The sequence below is a fragment of the Zootermopsis nevadensis genome, unplaced genomic scaffold (genome assembly GCF_977971745.1).
Source record: "Zootermopsis nevadensis isolate Lab colony 2312 unplaced genomic scaffold, Znev_1.0 Znev_ptg000061l, whole genome shotgun sequence".
In the NCBI taxonomy this organism is placed as follows: domain Eukaryota; kingdom Metazoa; phylum Arthropoda; class Insecta; order Blattodea; family Termopsidae; genus Zootermopsis; species Zootermopsis nevadensis.
The window spans coordinates 6,453,889-6,474,364 of NW_028259192.1; the positions used below are offsets into that span (position 1 = coordinate 6,453,889).

General features: G+C 37.4%; 1 protein-coding gene and 1 long non-coding RNA gene across 17 annotated transcripts in view; one reads left to right on the top strand and one right to left on the bottom strand.

Moving 5' to 3' along the window:
• The window catches only part of LOC110831168 (uncharacterized), a 100,219-nt gene that overhangs the window by 12,844 nt on the left and 66,899 nt on the right, over positions 1 to 20,476 (bottom strand). For 9 of the 16 annotated variants that reach the window (XM_087340228.1, XM_087340230.1, XM_087340227.1 and 6 more), the window contains 8 exons: positions 17,864 to 17,998; positions 17,062 to 17,187; positions 16,482 to 16,661; positions 14,500 to 14,691; positions 12,291 to 12,438; positions 7,820 to 8,046; positions 3,046 to 3,220; positions 1,780 to 1,955 (listed from right to left, as the gene is read on the bottom strand). In XM_087340228.1, coding sequence (XP_087196354.1) covers positions 1,780 to 1,955; positions 3,046 to 3,220; positions 7,820 to 8,046; positions 12,291 to 12,438; positions 14,500 to 14,691; positions 16,482 to 16,661; positions 17,062 to 17,187; positions 17,864 to 17,998 — 1,359 coding nt within the window. The remainder of the gene's footprint in view (positions 1 to 1,779; positions 1,956 to 3,045; positions 3,221 to 7,819; positions 8,047 to 12,290; positions 12,439 to 14,499; positions 14,692 to 16,481; positions 16,662 to 17,061; positions 17,188 to 17,863; positions 17,999 to 20,476) is intronic. The other 7 variants (XM_087340243.1, XM_087340239.1, XM_087340242.1 and 4 more) reach the window with 5 other exon arrangements.
• Positions 6,165 to 18,481, top strand: LOC147871161 (uncharacterized). Its single transcript, XR_015532537.1, has 3 exons — positions 6,165 to 6,316; positions 9,057 to 9,344; positions 18,236 to 18,481. It is a non-coding gene; the product is annotated as an uncharacterized LOC147871161 (long non-coding RNA).

Consider the following 20,476-nt stretch of genomic DNA (forward strand, 5'->3'; position numbering starts at 1 on the left):
CCTTAATTATGACCACAAATAAAATGAGTTTCTGAAAGAAGATTGCTCTCAGCAGGGAGCCAGCACTTCTGGCAACAACCTATGGGAACTGACAGTATCAGCCAATCCAGGAAAGCCAAGAAGACAACTACAAGACCCTGCTATGTAGGATACCGTACTTCACAGAGGTGCAGGGCTGCTAGTAACTGAAGAGAACAGGGATGTACAAAATATCAAGAAATGGTGATTATACAGAAGTCAGTTAGGTGTCCACTCTATTCGCATTCATTCAACCACACTTTGTTGTTCCTTCATCAGTGTGCATATTAAATTTTCAAAAGTTTTTTATTTAGTTCTTTTGCTAAAAATGTCATATGCACAACTCACACTCAAACCACATTTGGGAAAGTACAAATGAAATTGTCATACTACTTCCTGTCTAGAAATTAAAAACTTAGCGGTGTCAGCATCTCATATTGATGACCAATTCTTAAATATGGCCTATCATTCCAAAGTACTGTGTGTTGCGGGTATGTGAATAAAACATGAAATGTTTATACAGGCATACCTCGGAGATATTGCAGGTTCAGTTCCAGACCACTGCAATAAAGTGAGTCACACAAATTTTTTAGTTTCCCAATGCATATAAAAGTTATCTTTACACTATACTGTAGTCTATTAAGTGTGCAATAGCATTACATAACAGATATAATAATACAGAAAAAAGTTTGAAATATTATGAATTACCAAAATGTGACACAGAGTCACGAAGTGAGCACATGCTGTTGGAAAAATGGCGCCAATAGACTTGCTCGATGCAGGGTTGCCACAAACCTTCAATTTGTAAAAAACGCAATATCTGCAAAGCGCAATAAAATGAGGTATGCCTGTATAAGGTCTACATACTGTATCTGAAACATCCAGTGTATAGTCAAGTAAACCTGATGCAAACTTCGCAATGTTGTGTCCACTGTTCTTACCCAACACTTTTACATCCATAGCTCAGGCTGACCTCAAACAATTAAGACCTGGGTTCAATCCCAGAAGCTTTCAAATGAAATTCACTGTGAATGAAGTTGCTCTGGAGCACGTTTCCTCAATTTCCTTGCACTACCCCTGCTAATCACCATTAAAGCAATGCTCGGTACTAATCTAACATCACTCAATGTTGTGTGCAATAACCCCGACCAAGCAATATCATACACTAGGTCCTAAGTATGGGACTTTACTTCTTGGCTAGTCTTTCAGTAAAGGATGTCATTTTGGAATATCCACAAGCCTTGGATGTCTTATAGAAACAGTTGCACTAACTATACTGTGTGAAAGATGAATGTATATCTTTCATGTGATTTTATGTCTATATAGAAAATGATCATAAAGATACAAGAATTTTCTGCAATACTCATGTATTCTAGAATTTAAGGGACTGAATTAATCCTGGCAGCTACACAAACATGTGCAGTATTTGAAGATTTCTGACAGAAATCTTCATATGCACCGATGTGAAAACCTCGAATCACACACGTGCAGTACTTAATTTGTGCTCCAAGAATAAACCACATAGATTTCCTTTTGCCACTTAGGTACACAGCGACATTTTGGAATGCAGTAATTTAATGGCATGTCCATCTCACTTTTGCACTTGGCAAAGTTAATCTATTCAAGCATTAAAATCTGTGGGCAATGCAGGGCCTCCTTAGTATGCAAATATCATGGCTCAAAATATTTATACATCCAAGAACTTGTCACTCCTGTTCACTTTACTGTAGGAACTTAAAACATGGAACACTAGTAACATACCAACTGAGAAGACTGTGTGACTCCTTGATATGGACTGAACTTATGATGTTGCTGCTGCTGTGTTGGGCTTTGTTGTTGTTGTTGTTGCTGTTGTTGTTGCTGCTGCTGTTGTTGTTGTTGTTGCTGCTGCTGTTGCTGTTTTGAATTACGAGATTTTGGTGATGGGATTTGGGGAGCTGTATGCACAAAACAGGTCACCACAGTTGTAACTATAACACTAACATAATTCAGAGCAAAGTGTTGATGTACGGATGGGAGAGAAGTGATAGAGGAAGGAGAATAACATTTGTTATAATGAAGACAAAAAGAAATGGAATTAGGTTCCAAGTCAAAACAGAATCTAAAATGTTTTCTTTCATTACAGGATGTGTTAAATAAGCTTACAAAGAGTCAATTTCTTTAAAACATTCCTGAAACATAGATTTCTTCATTAAAACTGTGTGTAAACTTTATATACAATGATGATGCAGCTACCAAATGTAGAGGTTTGGTTAAGAATACATTTCAGTGCCAAATATTTTCAAAAAGCTGGTTATACTTGATAGAAAGTGCAAGTACATTTGGCTTTGTATTTATAACTGACATCAGTGTTACCTCGTAAATTATGCATAGAAGACCACAGTTGATATTTTGTGGAGACATGGATGCAAACCAAAATGAAAAGGAAAAATAAGGTGGAAAACAGAAGACCTGCACTGAACAGAATAACATATCCAGTCTATGAAAGTTAATAACTAAAAGGAATATTGGGCAGGGGGAAAGAGAGCAGAATGTATAAGAATTAATATAACCCAGATGTCACAATAATCTACTTCTTTTACAGCCGATGTCCACCACACTTGATGAAGCAGAAAGAAATTAAAATGTTCTAATGGTCGTCTCTGGTAGCAAAAAACACAAATGAGGCTGTGGTAACACCCGTGGCGGGGTGTGGTGGAGTCTGCGTTTGGCAGAAATCTTAAGCCTGGCGGTTGGTTTTGGCTTCAGCAGCTATGTAAATGTTTTCACATTTAATTTACTTAATAAAAAGGAAATTAGCATTATGAATATGTGAACTATTAAACAATTTTATGAGAATAAAAATTATTGATTCCCAGATTGTAACTCTCACAAAAATATTGAACTGATGAATGATAACTTAAATTAATAACATCCACCAGATATTTCAAGAAAAGTTTGGAATTTTACATCAGAAAACAAACTGTGATGTATCAGCAAAGTTGAGTCACACATGAAAGGCAAAAAATGTGTATAAACAAAGTTTACCTGAACAGAATACTGACGCTAAAACATCCTGCTGATTGGCGGAGGGCGACTTCAACTGTGCCCTACCATTAGAAACAGCATTGTGATCAGATGGAAGTTGGCCACCTGATTTCAGGAATGTTGGACCAGGAAGTCCAGTGCTACGGTACTGCTGTGCCATCTGCAGAAGAGAAAACTAGAAATTTTATATATACAGGGCAAGTCAAAAGTAGCTGCACACTTCTGGAGAACTGTAACCGTGTTAATTGCAGCCAAAATGTGCTGATAACAGCAGATATCTGTAGAGCGTAACCTCGAGTTTAGTTTGTCTTTAGAAGTTCTTTACATTGCCGCTGAGAGAGCTTGTGAATTGTGGAAAACAAAATGGAGACTTATAGTGGCGTGGAGAGAGCACAATGCGTGTTCTGGTTCGAACAAATGAAAAGTGCAACTCAAGTTCAATGGAATTTTGTACACGGTTCAGCAGAAATCCTCCGACCAGGCATAAAAACTTGATCAATCTCTTGGCCACCCTGTTCACCGGATCTCACATCAGCAGATTTTTTCCTGTGGGGATACATTAAGAATCACGTTCACCGCCCACCCTTACCCAACGATCTCAGAGAATTATGGGAAAGGATTACTGCCGAGATTGTGACGGTTACACCAAACATGTTAGAATGTGTGTGGCAAGAAACTGACTATTGCTGGGATGTATGCCGCATCACGGGTGGTAGTCATATTGAACTCTAAACTTGAGGTTTATTCTTATTTTCTAACATTAAAAAGTGTGTTCTATGTGACAACAATACAATGTTACAAGTCTCTGAATGTGTGCAGCAACTTCTGACTTACTCTGTATATATAAAAACAATCCTACCCCACTCTGAAATGTTACTTACGATAAACTGAATCAATATGTTTTTATCACAGACCAAACATCCATTAATCTGAAAATACTGTTGAACTTATGATCTTAAGAATTACAAACACAACAGCTATGAAAGGCATGAAATCAGTATTCCTAATGATCTGTTATATGTCTGCTGTGCAAAGAGAAGTTCAAAAATAAATTCGTGGCCAGTGACAGCAAATTTTAAATACTCCAGAGTTCCTAATAATATCAAATGGTATACACTGTCAAAAGTAATTACATATGTATTACCTTAAATATGCAACCTTATGGAAAAGCAGCCTTGTATGTTCAAGTGGCTCTCCTGTACAGCATTTATTATTTTGGTTATATTTAACAATTAAATATTAACTTTCATGAATCAGTAACATGTCATACAGCGGTACGGTATTGAATTATGAGTGACTGCTATTAGCTTTTAACAATATTGGATACAATTTACTTAGGCCTGTATAACTCATACTTCTATTAATTACCAACAAATCCAGTAGCAGAGCACTGGCTTGAATTCAGAGGTATCTGGCTCAATCATGACAAGCCCCTAAGTACCTCCTGGCAAATGATGAGATAATACCTATAAGGCTATGACCACTTCCTTCCATGTCCTACCATTCCATTATCATTCATAATCTTTATGAGAAACTGATATTAGACTGTTACATGAAATAAGAGAATGTACAATGTATGATGACAATTATAAGTAATTTAAAATATACGAATATTTTTTAGATCTCAAGTGAATTTTATGCAAGCAAATAATGTCTCACTCTACCTATAAACCTCTATAAACTCTAGCATCTAAAACAAAATCATTTGTCATGATTTCAAATTGGAAATCAATGATGGAACATAAGCCTAACTGACATATACTTGTGCTCACCACTTATAGACATGATAATATATTATCTTCTGTACAAAGGATGTTTAGCATGATGAAAATGTAACTGAGGTGACAGGAGAGTATAGGGCAGATTGGCACAAGAGAAAGGAATTCTTCCCAAAAGTAGTACAAGAAGTTGAATCTCGGCTCAAGTTATTTTTCAGTAATTTAGAAAGGCAAAAACAAGAGATAAAGAATAATAGAGTAATTTCATTAACATTTCTCAATCATACTGTAAGTTGATGCAAAATAAGAAGACAATTTTGGAAGGAACACAGGCCAATGTTTACCCTTTTAAATCCTGCACAAAATCTGTATTTCTTACAGAAGTGTTACATATCACATACACACTAGAGGACAAAAGCATGGAAAGTTGTTTTTAGTGCAGAACATGTTCAATATGACTCCCATTCTGCCTCAGCACCTCTTGTAGACCTTATGGCACAAGTCTCCTGAAATTGTGCAGCATGGCTGGATGATCATGGCTCAGAGTTCCAATAATGAACCAGGTTTCCTTGAGTATAGTTTGTCCTTCATGAAGCCCCAAAGAAGTAAATTACATGTCTTGGCTGTGGGGTGGCCAGACCTCTCCACAATCATGGTGTTTCTCATATCGTATAATTTTGAAATTCAAAACATATGGGTAAACATTTTGTATGCCACTCTGTATGTGTATATATCTCTGTCTGTCTGTCTGTCTGTGTGTGTGTGTGTGTGTGTGTGTGTGTGTATATATATGAGCAAAAGAGAGAGGCAGCAGGAGTATGTATTCAGTTTCAATTAAGTGTTATATGTCTTCAATATAATGTAATATTAATACTGTGATGTGTACTTAAATCAGAAAACTAATACTTCAAAAAAAAAAATCCATTAGTAATTTGTAATAAAAATCATGTACTAAGAACATGATTTCACTGCAGCAGTAATATTCAGTACACCCCTTAACTTTTCAATAATCATATACTCTGCCTGCCACTTGGATACAGTAGTAAACCAGAAAGATTGACTTTCCCAGTGACGTATGAATACAAAAATTGTGCTGAAAATGATAACTAGTAATTTTAATGATGACATAACAGTATATGTCACTATCTGATGAGAGAACCTTTCATCTTATTTTAGACAGAATTCAACTAAGTTTCACTATAATGAACAACCAATTACCTGGGCTACAGAATGGCAGAAGATGCAATAACAATAATAATCCAAAATATTTTGTTTGGCACATTCACAGAATGTCACAAATCAACTTTTTTTTGACGTAAATATGTCTATAAAGAAGGGTCATTCGGCAAAAAAGTGTTATGAAAAAGTGTAACTGCATTGTTATGTTACCTAGGTAACGTCATCTGTTTACTCGGCATTGTTGTGTTACATTACTGTCGTCAACAATCCGCTTTCGTTATTGCGGAAAGAGCTGAGCTGTGAATCGCTTGTAGAAGAAGTGCGTCGTGGATTAGATAATTTTGTGCTGGTAAAAACGTTTTACAATATCACAGGTACTTATCTTATATAAGAATTATTAAGTAATCTGTTGTTGCGTTAGTTTGTTGCGTCATACTATGTACAAGATGGATGACATTGAAGCTAAAAGACTCCATAAAGCAGAATATATGAGACAGTACAGAAAACGTAAAAAAATATAAGTATTAAATAATGAACCTAAAGTTTCCAAAAAAATACCAAAAACTAATGCTGAACATACGAGGGAATATAGTAATCGCAAGAAGCAATTAGTGCAAGTTAATGCTTCCACATCATTAGCAAGTACAAGCGTTCCTACAAGAATTGCACAACCAAGGTATGACAATGCAACAGAATATTTTCATTAGCATTTTAATGAAAATAGATTTGGATATGCTTGCAATGTATGTGATCGGTTATGGTTTGAAAAAGATTTGAAACAAGTTACTGACAGCCATTTAGATATATTGAGTAAGGAGTTTGTAAATGAAAATGTATCCCAATTTAAGGTATGCACAACATGCTGGCTATCTTTAAATAAGCAGCAAATACCTATATTGTCTAGGAGTAATGGATTTGTGTATCCACCATACCCCACTGATTTGCCGAGCAGATTACAGAATAACTGCAGCTGAAAACAGAGGTGATATCTGTGCGGCAGAGTGTATGGTCAATGGTGAAAAAGTTTTAATTGTAACCCTGTATATTTGTAACCATACACCTGTAAGAGATTTATTTTGAGTCATTTGAGAAATTATACAAAGATGTTTTCAGTTATGGCCACAGAAGATCGTAATACAATGCCGATAATATTGACAGGAGATAACATTGATTTAAACGAGGAAAATCAAAGCTTTGTCATATTTATGGAGGAAACGTTTGGAAATGTTGATGTCAAATCCTGAATGTAGTACTACTAGATCAAAATCTTGTATAGATATGGTGTTTGCACGAAATGTTGATACTCTAAAGTGCACAAATTTTATAACATATTTCAGCTACCACAGACCCATCTTAAGCGTAACTAATTCAAGTTAAATAAGCAATGTCTTAATCAAACTTTACTCAATTGTAAAGCATGTATAAAGTAAATATTTAGAATAAAGCCAATATATAAACTTCCTTTCCATATAGACGTATTTACGTCAAATTCTCCGGAACCATGGTTCCACTATCACTTTTGAACAACTGATATTCCACAAACGTTAACCATTACTTACATGCGCACATAAACACATACAGTACAAGACAACAGAATTAACAGCACTATAACCACACGTAAAAACCTCTGCATCCCGCCACTGATAAAAAGTTGGGGGAGGGGGAGAGAAAAGGAACAATATGGTCTTCAACCACACCTTCTGTAAACATGCCCCCCCTCCCCAAGATGGTATGAAAATAAGTTGAAAGCCCAGTTCATACACAAGTGCTTTCAGACAGAAGGAAACAAAAATCATGCTGTCATGCACAGATAATTTGCACACGGATAACAGAGAGTCTACTGTATATATTACAATACAGCATCAATGCCTTATTACCTGTGAACCAAAGTTCTGGAGACCAACAGGTGTGGCACCACCTGACTGAGTGCCATAGCCCTGTAGATTATAAGGGGAACCTGTTTGATGAAGCTGTTGGGCTGATGGTACTGGCTGCTGCACGGCTTGTAATGTCGAATTTGTTTGCTGGTAGAAACCTGTCTGGGTCCCTGGAATTAGACCCCTCAAGACATCAGACACTACCACAGGGTTCTGGCATGAGTTTGCTGTAACACAAATTAATTTCTTTGCTTTTAAAACAGCACATGCAGTGTAATGAAGATATAATCAAGAAAAGTGAAAACAGAAGAATAACAGACACCTTCTCCATTTTGTAAGACTTGAGGTTCTCACAGCGGTGAATATGAAGATTTCTGTCTTCTGGGTTATTGCGCTGTGTAGTCTGGTCGATGTTAACCAACGTTTCAGAGGTCATACTGCCTCCGTCATCAGGGCGTCGCCCTGATGACGGAGGCAGTATGACCTCTGAAACGTTGGTTAACATCGACCAGACTACACAGCGCAATAACCCAGAAGACAGAAATCTTCACCTTCTCCATTTGCTGTAGTCAAACAGAACTAAATTCAATTACTTGACTTCAATGCAAAGAAATTCTGATCAAAACTTAAAAATTGAACTTACATAAATGAATCTAATGCCGCAAACCAAAACTGATAAATTGCATTAACCATTACTGAAAGAAATTGTGCTGTCCCGCTACATATATATCTAAATGGACAAACTGAATAAACAGTGCTGCACTCAGGTGCTGATGGTTTGACTTTATGTACACATTCTAAGGAAAAGTAGTTTAATCATAAGCTGCGCTTAAATTTATCAATCAGCTTCGAAGATTGTCACATCTTTAGTGGGCAACAAAACTGAAACCCCATCTTGGTAGTAGTTTATAACAAAATGCTGGAACATAATGTGAGAAGAAGAAAAAACAAACACTGTTTATGTCCCACTTTTCCCAGCAGTGTTGGATAATCTTCATAAATTCAATTGTTTGTGGTATACAGCGCAGCAGAGATCAACCCCACATTGCATTTTGAAGATCTAAAATTTAACCATGTTTATCTGCTTTTTACTGAACGCACTCCACACCAAACTTAATGACCAGTGTTCATTGTGTCTTATGTCAAGTCTTGTTGATTGAGTTGAGGTGGTCTATTGTCGAGGTACCCTTGTGTCTCTTGTATTAGATCCATGACCACTCTATGCACCTATTTATAGGACCTGAACTTGCCTGCAGCATCTCTGAGGGAGACATCAGGGACTCGTTATGCTGGAAAAATACTCGCAGTCCATCCCAGGACAAACACATGCAAAGAGCTTTATCCCCAAACTCAATGCTAAAAGGACTGCTAACTTTCTACATCTTACCAGAATCCAAGGACAAGAAGTGACAGGCCTTTTAACGAGACACTGTCACTTAAAGGGCCACCTCTTCAAACTGAACTAACAGTAGCCATATTTGTGGAAGGAGTCTTAACAAAACAGAAACAGCCTCACATATCCTGTGTAAGTATGATGTATTAGCCAAGCTGAGATTTTGTAAATTAAGGTAAAAACTTTGTGGAACCAAGTGACTATAAGGAAATTCCACAGAGTAAAATACTGCACTCTGCAAGAGGTATGGGACTACTAGTGGAATAGACAGTATGTGAGCACACAGTAGATCGAAAGATGGTTACAGTGCTTAGAGTGCTCATTCTACTTATACTTCTCCACTGCCTGACGTCACTGAATCTAAAACGTTTCTGCCAATTATTATTCAAATGGGACATGACATACAGAACAGCATAGCAGATTAATGGTCAACTAATGAACAGCTTCACCCTCCCGACACCATGTAGTGCCAAAACAAACAGAAACATCCAATCTGCCCTCATGCGAAACTTGATTGAAAATACTGAGTGTACTTTGCCCTCTTTATCCCATTTGCAGACCAGCTGCTGCAGAGAAAAAAAAAATGTATTGGTTTGGGGTATATTTTTGCAATTGTTGGCTACTCATTCCTTTAGAGTGGAGTCTGGAGCGTCGGAGCATAAAAGCGCTTACAACAGCAATGACAGAATCAAGTAAAAAATTGTATGCTTCATGACACAGCTTTGACTCCTACTGGAGTCCAGTGCATCGGCATAAAAGCGCTCCTAACTGATTCCTTCTGAGTGAACTGTTGCACCTGTTCCACACAAAGGACACATACGTGGCTGCAGTGAAGAGTGTAATACAGTGAAACCTCTATCCATCGTTTTCCCGGATGCATCGTCCGTTTTGTTCGGTCCCGAATACATCCAATATAAAATAATGTTACATTTACCTGCTTCTATCGTTCCTCGAACTATCGTTTTATCGCATCGATCGTTCAAAAATCTTAGTCCCGGCCCACAATTTTCCCGCAATGATCGTTTCTGAGAATTTAAAATGCTGGGTTTTGAGATAAATTAATACCGAAAGACGCACAATGTTTTTGGAATACACAGTAGCGGTAACCTGTTATGTCGCCCAACCAGCACAGATTCTTTTGGAATGAGGGGTCAGGGATGCAGGGGTGATAGTTGGAGTGAATGGGGGTGCTCATTGTCAGAAATTTTACGATTTTAATTAGGGTGCACTCATATTTCGTTCCAGCGATGCCAGATGGCATGTGCAGTGTGAATTTCTTCACAAATGCTTTTATTATAAATACAAAGGAAAGGCGGGCGGCACTTTTCATTCTTCTGGTTCATCTCGTTTCCAGTGGTTCAGGGTCTTCTACAGCTACGTTTCGTTGAGTTCGACAGTAATAGTATTTCCATTCTTCCTGTTATTGTTCGCGAAGGGGGGTGGGAGTGGTGAGGAAGAGGAAGACGACGAATGCGAGCCCGAAGCTTTGCCGAAGCACATGCTGCATTGGCGAAAGTGAAGTCGTTCTTTTATGCGCTTAATATTAGTGAACGTGATGAGGAAAACATTTTGAACGTGGAAAGTGCTCTGTTTGGTCTAAAACGTAAAGTTTCGACAAACCAGCTGTCCATTAAAGACTTTTTTGGTAAAAAGAAGTAACTTTGAAAGAGAAACATTGTTTTTTTAAATTTTTTAATGCTTTCCCGCATTCATCGTTTTTATTTCCCACCCCCGCCGAAAACGATGCATCGAGGTTTCACTGTATAGGGCTGTGCATTGGTGTTTAAAATTGTAGCATAAAATATGCAAACTGAAAAGTACTGAAGATTGCTGGTGGGCAAACACCAAACAGGTATGTGAAAGAAAATTTGGTGTATTCTGAAGAGTCTTTCACTGTATGAAACACCATCAGTACTGAAGTGTGCGTTAGTCTCTCCTAGGTTGGTTACTAGAATTTAAAAGCCCAGCAAAAGGCTCTCTTGTTAGTAAAATGTCAACACACACATACAGTGACCCAAGATTCTATCCAATGGCTGACTCTGATACTAATAGTCTGGAACCACAGCATTCTAACTGAGTGTTAGTTAACATACAGAGTGCGGCAGTGGAATGTGACAATTTTCAGAGCGCTATTGTGGAAAACTCAAGGCCAAATTAAAATAAAACACTTTCACTTGAGAAACAGCAGTACAATGCAATTTATTAATCTCTGCTTATTTCTTAATAATAATATTTGTCAAGGGGCACCCATGACAACAAATATATTCTTGTAATCTAGACTGAAAATTGCCCATAACTCGTCACAATAAAGCAGCATCAATTGCTCGAATTTCTTCGCTGATGCATTGTTTCAACTCCATGATGGTGCGTGGTTTGTTAACTGACTTCAAATATCCCCATAGGAAGTAATCGGCAGCCGTTAGATCAGGGGACTTAGGCAGCGTCTCTAAATCGGGAAATGATGTGTCTGGAAAACATGGCTCGCAAACAGTTCATCGATTCATGAGCTGTGTGTGCTCTGCACAAATTTAATTTTGTAGGGATGAAATTTGAGGTCCTTGTGCAGAATACGGCGAACACTCCTGTCCGATAGGTGTAATGCAGCTGATTGACGCGTAGCAGAGTGAGTTGGACTCTGCTGCACCGCTTCCCTAACCCTCGCAATATTCTCTGGTGTGCTGACTGTTCGTGCACTACCAGCAAAACAATCACAAACACTGCCGGTGTTACTGAAGTTTTCCACCCACCTCAAAATAATGTTACGGGTAGGAATTCTTCCGTGCCGTACGACATTAAATGCACGCCTATATCTTCTCTGGACATGGATTACCGATTTGCATTCAATAAATGCTGTTACCGCAAATACGCGTTCTGCCACCGACTAGTTAGCCATACTGTCTCTCACTGCACTGGCAGAAGAAACTGCATCCCTTGGCGGTCACGTAGCCACACACACTTCCCCAACACTCAATAACGTTACCTGCAGCTACACTCTAAAAACCATCACATTCCACTGCCGCACCCTAAACATACCATGCACGTTTGTATGGAAACTTTCCAAACATAATTTGGGCTTACCAGCAGAACCTGAGTAAAATGATGATGATGGCGTAATTGTAGGCACTACATTACTTTGCACGGGGCCTGGTCGCTGTACCATCTGGGAACTTGACAAGTAGTTCTGATTCACATTCAAGACCTGACCGGGGTCATACTGGATGTACAACTGAAAGTAAAATGTGACAGTGACGTGAGTGAAAACACTTTGACAATCAATCAACAAAGCAGAGCTCTGATAATGTCAATAATGGCAGTGGCATGCAACCTGGCGCATGGACAAAGCTACATATACGCTGAGGGCCATTTTCCATTTAGTGAAAAGACTTCCCAAATTTCTTATTTAGATGCATATATTTTTGAGCTCTTTATTACACATGAAAGCGGAGAAACAAAGTGGAGTACCCAACAACTTTCAGGTAACATGCATAATCTATAATGAATATTTAGAGTCAATTACTAGAATGTCTTGATGAGAGAGAAAATAATGAAATTAGCATTACTTCTGTTACAAGAACTTCACAAACGTAACAGCTATTTTCCCAAGAAAAAATATTGAAAAAACTCATTTAGTATAATGGCCTAGCCGTAGCTATAGAACTAATGGTTCCTCTTCTGAGTCAGAAATAATGTGACCTTGGACAATGATTTTAATGACCTGAACTGCATGTTGTACAGTAAACAGACTGGTGCCATGGGAACTTTACAATCAATACAGGAGGCAAAATTGAAGAGGAAAAAATGTGTCAGTTTACCAACACAAACAGATGATAATGAAAAGGATGAAAGTTTGTCTTATTTGTCCAAAGGCTGAAACACAAGTTTACTGGCGTATCTTTATGACCAGAAGAAGAATTCAAAGCAGTCTTATGAATACCATCCATGACAAGATGGTTCTGACTAGGGTTCAAGGTAAAAAAATATCAAGCAATAAAAATGTCTTAGTTCATCCACATCTGCTCCTGACAGAAGGGAGTACAAATGATGGTAGATCACAAACTGTTATAAAACCATTTAAAACACCATCAAAGAGTAAGTCAGACACAAGCATATCACACTAGCAGGTCATAGTAAATGTTTTTGTCCACCACCTCACTTCAGGATGTATCTTCAGCCACATTTATTCTTTAACTAAAAATGTAACTTTTATAATGGCTTCAAGGCCTGCTATGATGTAAGTATCCCTGTACTGTGTGTATTTATTGTTGTGTTTTATATGCAGAGACATGGATGCCTTGCAGGCCATGTATTTTTACTATTTTGAACACAGACAAGAGCTTTGGCTAAAATAACTAATGTATTATGTTTAGTATTTGAATTACTTAAGCAAGTACAGCAAAGGTTAGTAATACTGGATGTCAACATATCATGCTTTAATTCTAAATGCTAAACCCTGGTTTGGATTCTGTAATGTGTAAGTGCGTAAGTCAGAAATACGTTTCAGATTACTATATCCCAACTGAAATTAGTCTGAATGGCATACTTAGCAGAGTAGTTACTTGTTAACTTTTATGTAAGAGCTACATAGACAAAAATATGCATATATATGGTGATGAATGGTCTTTCAAAGTTTTCATTTCCCAGTCTAATAATGAAAAACTGTCGACTTGAAAGAACATTAACGACTGCTACAATACATTTAAACATCAGTGGACTTTTAATTTTTTTTTTTTTGGGGGGGGGGGGAAAGGATGTTTTACAGGAATCTCTTAGTTAAAAGAAACATTACAATTTGTAACAGTAGGAGTGAATTAGACAGTGATGAAGATAAAGGTGCCTGGGGGTATAGCTGGGCACACTGTCTCTGGGGGACATCAACTTGGAGGCATGGCAAGATCACACACTTGGAACAGGTCCTATTATAAATAAGAAAATAGGATAAAACAAACGATTATTGACTGACGCAAAATTGCCCAGGATGTGTAGATTATCAGTTAGAGAACAGCTTTTATGACAATCTAGATAGAATTTATGAATGACTGTCCAAGGATGGGTATTAAAATAGTTGCAGGCAACATAAATGATACGGTGGGAAAGGAAAATGTATACAGACCAACATGTGGAAAAAACAGTTTGCATGTTTGTGTCTTAAGAATAATGGAACCAAGATGATCAACTTGGCATCTGCATGAAACATTGTAACTGGAAACAATGTTTTAACACAAAGACACACATAAAATGACTTGGAAATCACCTGATGTGACTATAAAAATGTAATGTTTCCACATACCTGAGAAGGTTGAGGGGCAGAGGGCAAAGCACTCTGCTGATATGGACCACCACCTTTGGTGCCAATTGCTCCAATCTGCTGTGATGAAGGCTTTACACTAGCTGACATCAAGGAATTGGATGTGGAAGAAATAAGAACTGTGCTAGGGTTGTTACTCAGTTGCTGTGATTGGCCAAATGGTCCTTGAGGAGCCTGTACAAAGACACAGATAAATTACTTAAATTATTTTATGGTTCTCAATGTAAATCGGTAACATTATTTAAAAGCTTTCAAACTCAAGTTAAAATGTGTTCTCCTGGAAAGACTTAAAAGAACTAACATCTGTTCTTGTAAATTAATACAAAATTTACAAACTGTACAGATTTTTAAGCCATTTGCTGTTTTCATAGTGTTGAGTCCAAAGACGGCTGTCTTCTGGGTTGTTGTGCTGTGAAGTCTGGTAGAAGTTTACCAATGTTTTAGAAGTCCTTGCCTCCGAAACCAGACTACATGGTGCAACAACCCAGACGACAGCCATCCTTATAAGAGATTCCTTCTGGCACCTTCATCAAAATAGCTGATTCCTAACTATCCACCACTAGGTCCACAATTTTTGCACTAAATGTATTTGCAGTGTAGCCCAGACAATATTTATAGCTGGTCGTCCATAAACCTACCACTTTACTCATGCTCTGAGCCTCTCTGATCTAGGAAAAAGCATGTCTGCATTAAAGAATTTACTGTTAGCATCATTTAGCTTGGTTTCTTAAAGAGGGAGGTTAGTGTGACATGCTCTGTGCATGTCTTGCTCACTACTACTGTCCAAAAATAATATTTCTCCACTGTTGACAAAATATGACTGAAATGTGTCATTACAGAGCAGGTACCACCACCTAATACTCTACATTTTAATGCATGTTACAGCAAGGACAGTTGAAAACACATGTTTCTCTTATTGAGTATTATGTCATTTGACTAGTTAGCAGAGATATGAGTCTGTAATTAAAACTTTTATGGATAAATATCACTGGCAGACTCATAAACAAGCAATATCCTCCACTTCTAACCAACAAACTAGATGGCTTACCAAACCCTAAGGTTCATCACCAAATTAACCAAAGCCCTCCACCGGACCCTATCCTGGGCCTCCTTCAACTCATATCTCCCATAGATCCTGCCTGAGATTATCCTCCCATCTACATCTAGGTCTCCTGAGTGGTCTCTTCCCCTCAGGCTTCCCAACCAATAGAACACACACACCCATCCCTACACCAAATTATAAACTGAACATATATTTATCAATTATTTTAACAGATTACAACAATCTGTGTTTGAATTCCAACCCTTACGTACAAACACGTAACATAACATTTAATCATCCTCCTAATACCTTTAGAAACAGATATTTGAAGACCTGACCACAACCTTTAGTGAGTGTGAAGATGGTTGTGGAAACCAGTGTGCCACAAATTTTTATATGAAATCGTATACTTGCATATCATAGTTAGAAAAATGCAATATATTATGTTCTGTAATTAGAATTCAATAAATACACACATAAGAACTGATACGTAGATACATATTTATGGCCATGTATGGTTTCATACACCTTTTCACGAAGTGAAATTTTCTGGTGTGCCTGTCCTGCGTCTGGTGTGCTACAGGTGGTAAAAGGTCGTGGAAAACTGGAACAGGGCAACGACAGAATGATAATGCAGAAAGGATGCACTGGAACATATTTCAATCATACCAATAATACACCACACAGGATGCAAGCTCATAACTCACAGTAGGAGAGTACACATGTCTGTGTACAGCCATGACTACAATTCCCAAGTCACAGCTGCTACAGGTTGGCTCAAAATAAAATGGCATTTGGCATTGTGTACAATGCCTGGCCAGTTAAACTGTTAGCATACCATTGCAATGTGGCACTAGACTGATAAATGTTAACACAGCAAGGTATGCTGCCAACAACAATAAGAAACTAATAAAACTCTTACCTGAATGCGGAACTGAGAGATTGTTGATGGATACATGTCTGGTGCAGCACTGGGTGGAGGATGAGGAGCTGTTTGCAAGTACAATGACTGTTGATTAAAAGCAGATGTCTGCCCAAGTCCTTGTGACAGGGAATATGGGGGGAACTGCGAAAATTGTGACCTGGCTTGCCCACTAAGAACCTGCAAAGACAAACCAAGTTTGGTCAACCATGGCATTATTTTAACATCCAACAACGTAAAATCCTAATTACTTACTCACTTCCCCCACAAATTATATTTGACATTACGAGTGTTCAGTGACGGAGACTAGGAATTTCTAACGGATCCATCAGAGTAGACACCTTCACCTGGCAGATCCAGTCTCTGAAATGTTGTGTGCTTTTAACAAATAACCAAACTGATAAACAATGTCCAAAATAAGTTAAGCTTACTCAGAACACCATCATAAGAACCCTTTAAATATATAACACACAGTACCCTTTTTAAATTGAAATATTCTACTATCCTTCCTAGTTGCACACACACTCCAGAAAGGTCACCAACCATTGGTACATATATATAAATAAAAAAAGATGTATACCTGTGTGCCATCAATCTGGAATGCACCATACAGTCCACCCTGGGTTGGAATCTGTTGTGAAGAGTTATACAATACTGTAGGCGGTGATGGAATGGCAGAAATGCTGCTGAACTGTGCTGCTGTTGGCTGTGAACAAACAAAAGCACATTAAAACCACAGAAAAGTTGGGCTAGCTAATAATATACAAAATATTTTCATAAGGTTAGTAATGATAACATGCTAAGAACAGCTGATGTCAGATATATCTATGTATCAATAACTTTATGTATGAATGAGCTTCCACATGATGCAACAAAATATTTTCCAAACTGGCTGCAAAGAGGCACTACCATAATTCATAAAGGAGATTGATGTTGACAGAACACATCTGCTGAGCAAGTTACTCAAATTTTTTTATGACAAACTTTATAGAAGGAACAAGGGATTCTGCAGTTGTCTGAGGGAAAATAAATGTTTACACGATGCATACATTTATAATTTACAATACATTTCAAAATATGATTCTAATGAAAGCAGAAAATGTAAATGCATGTAATATTAATATTAATTTAAAAAAGAGAGAGAGAGCAGATCAACAGCTTGAGAAACAATTCCAACTGACAGTAAATTTTTATATATAATGCATATTTTATGTCATTGTTGTGTGTGGGTTTTAATGAAGATACAATGTTTTATCAAAACACATTCAGCATAGCATAACTGTGGGATTTAAATTTGGTCAGCATGGGATATAGAATTTAAAAGCTTGGTACTTTAAAGGTTATATTATCCTGTCACCAAATGTAAGCTGTTCCATACTAACCTGATAGTTGATATGTCCAGGCTGTGCACTAGATGAGTTGAAGGGAGGTGGTGAAAGTGGCCCAGGATGCCCAATAGGTGATGGACCAGAGGACATAACAGCTTGCTGCTGGGGTTTCACCTGCGGGGCAATCAGCTGCACATCAGGGAAAATACACTTTCAGAACCTAGTAAAATATCGTAGGCAGAGAACTGATGTTTATAAAAGCACTAATGTATTTATGAAACAAAATGTTGCTTTTATAATCTTCCGTTTCAGCTATACACACAAAATAACTTTGGAGTAAATGTTTTTTTTCTCTTTAGTATTTGCCCCGCTTTGGCAGGGTCTGCTTTTTTCCTCTCTCTTTGGAGGTTTGCTTCATCTATTTAGACAGTTGGGAGGACTCCTTGGTCAAGTGATCAGCTCATCACAAGGCTTCTACCTGTACACAGGACAGCACAACATAGAAGGACGTGGAAGACATCGATTCCTTGAGTGGGATTTGAACCCACGGTCACAATGACCAAGCAGCACAAGGCCTACGCCTTAGACCACACAGCCACTGTGATGGCTAGCACACTGAATCTCAGTAATTTGTAATTATTCTATAAATTTCTTCAGGAACATGCATTTATTTTGTTGCCTACACAAAGCATATTTTTCTTTTGTATTTAACAATGTGTTTAATAAAATATTGTAATTGTGTCATATTGTGATCCGTATATTAAAATGTATATTAAAAAATTACAGTCACTCACAATTATAATAATAAAATAATATTAAAAGGTAGATTCTCCGTTCACATACTACGAGTGGGATATTGCTTCTTGGTCACAAAATGATGCCAACACAAAATACAAAATATAAACCTAGTAAGGACTAATGATAGTGCAACAAAACAAGAAACGATAAAGAACATGAATACCATCAAGAATGAAGACAGTGAAAATATGAATAACGTTAAAAATCAGTAAAATGGTGATAGGTTTATAATGCATACACCCGTCGATGGCTGAATGCAGCCGAAACTAGTAGTGTATTAAAATGATATTTTAAACCTTTTAATATTATTTTATTATTATAATTGTGAGTGACTGTATTTTTTTAATATACATTTTAATGTGTTTAATAGTTCCTTAAAATAATTCTGAACTGGGAACATAACCTCAAAACTTCTCCAAAACTACTTCCTATGAAACCAAATGTTAACTATGGCTTAAATAACTTCATAACTAATACATGTCTCTTAAAAATATTAGGTTAGTAAATCTCGGAGACTATCATGAATGGGGCATGCAGCTAACAAGAAGAGATCAGACCTGGGACATGGATTTGATAAGAGATACTTGTCTTGCCCAATCATTCAATATGCCTTAGTTTCTGAAATAAACTCTCGTTTTCCTTTTGGCATGGTAAACTTGACTAATGACACTTGGTATCTGAAGGGACAAGAGAATCGACTTGTAATGTGGAGGTGCTGGGTTCAATCCAGTGTGTTCTCAACCTTCCCTGTTTTGCATCAGTAAGCATTTAAAACACTAACATGAAATCACATTTAAATTTGTTCTTTGTATAATACATTCACACAACATACTAATAAATACAAGGCTCCATGCACTGTTGTTTTCAAGTTCTCTCTCACCCCCCCCCCCAACCCACACACAACCCTGCTGTGCACGGATGCACACACACAAAAATTAATGGCATTATTTCCAACCAGGGCTGTGGAGTTGGTACTGAAATCTCTGATTCCTACTAAAATGGTAAATGGCACCATAAGAAATTTCACCACCATTTCAATCATCAGCCTACTTTTTAGACTTAAACCTATATTTAAATATATGACTAATGGTTATTGCAGAAATCGGCTGATTTGTAGACAGTTTGTATTCTTAAAGTACTGAAGCCAAAGTTACAAAGCACTATTTCCACACCATGTGGCTCAATGCGTCGTTGAATCTCCCTAAGCATGAGGCCGCCAGCAGCTCACATGGTATAGAAATTGTTCTTAAGATTTTATATCGAGGTCGGAGTCGGTACATTTTTACCGACTCCACCTAAAATTGCTTCTGACTCAGACTCCACAGCCCTGTTTCCAAGATGGAACTAGCTGAAGATCATGTAAAAGGTAGATTTTGGTGTTGACATAGAAAGTTTGGGTTCTGCTACCAGGGCCACAGCTAATATAGATTAATCATTCATTACCTTTACTCAGTTTATCAACAGGGATTCCATGTTTCCTTGCTTTTAAACATTAAAATCTGTAGAATATTCATAAACAACTCTTCAGCGTGTATGTTGAGCAACATACACTGACAATTAAATCTAACTTTAACCAAAAGAATGTTAAAAGTAATCTGTATAAAAATCAATTCTCTAACCACGACACTACATAATTATAAACTGCTCTTGTACATATAGGCTTGAAAAGTCAATTCAAGTGAAGAAAATGTCAGACATTTGGGGGAAAATATGCAGCAAATAAACAGCTTCTCCTGCTCTGCTGTGGAAAAAATGGCATGGGACCTAAACTCAAGATAATTTAAAAACCCTGTTTCATTACAATATAATATAATGGTCTAACATTGTTCTAAGAACTATAAACAGAAATCAGAATTTCAAAATCAGCAA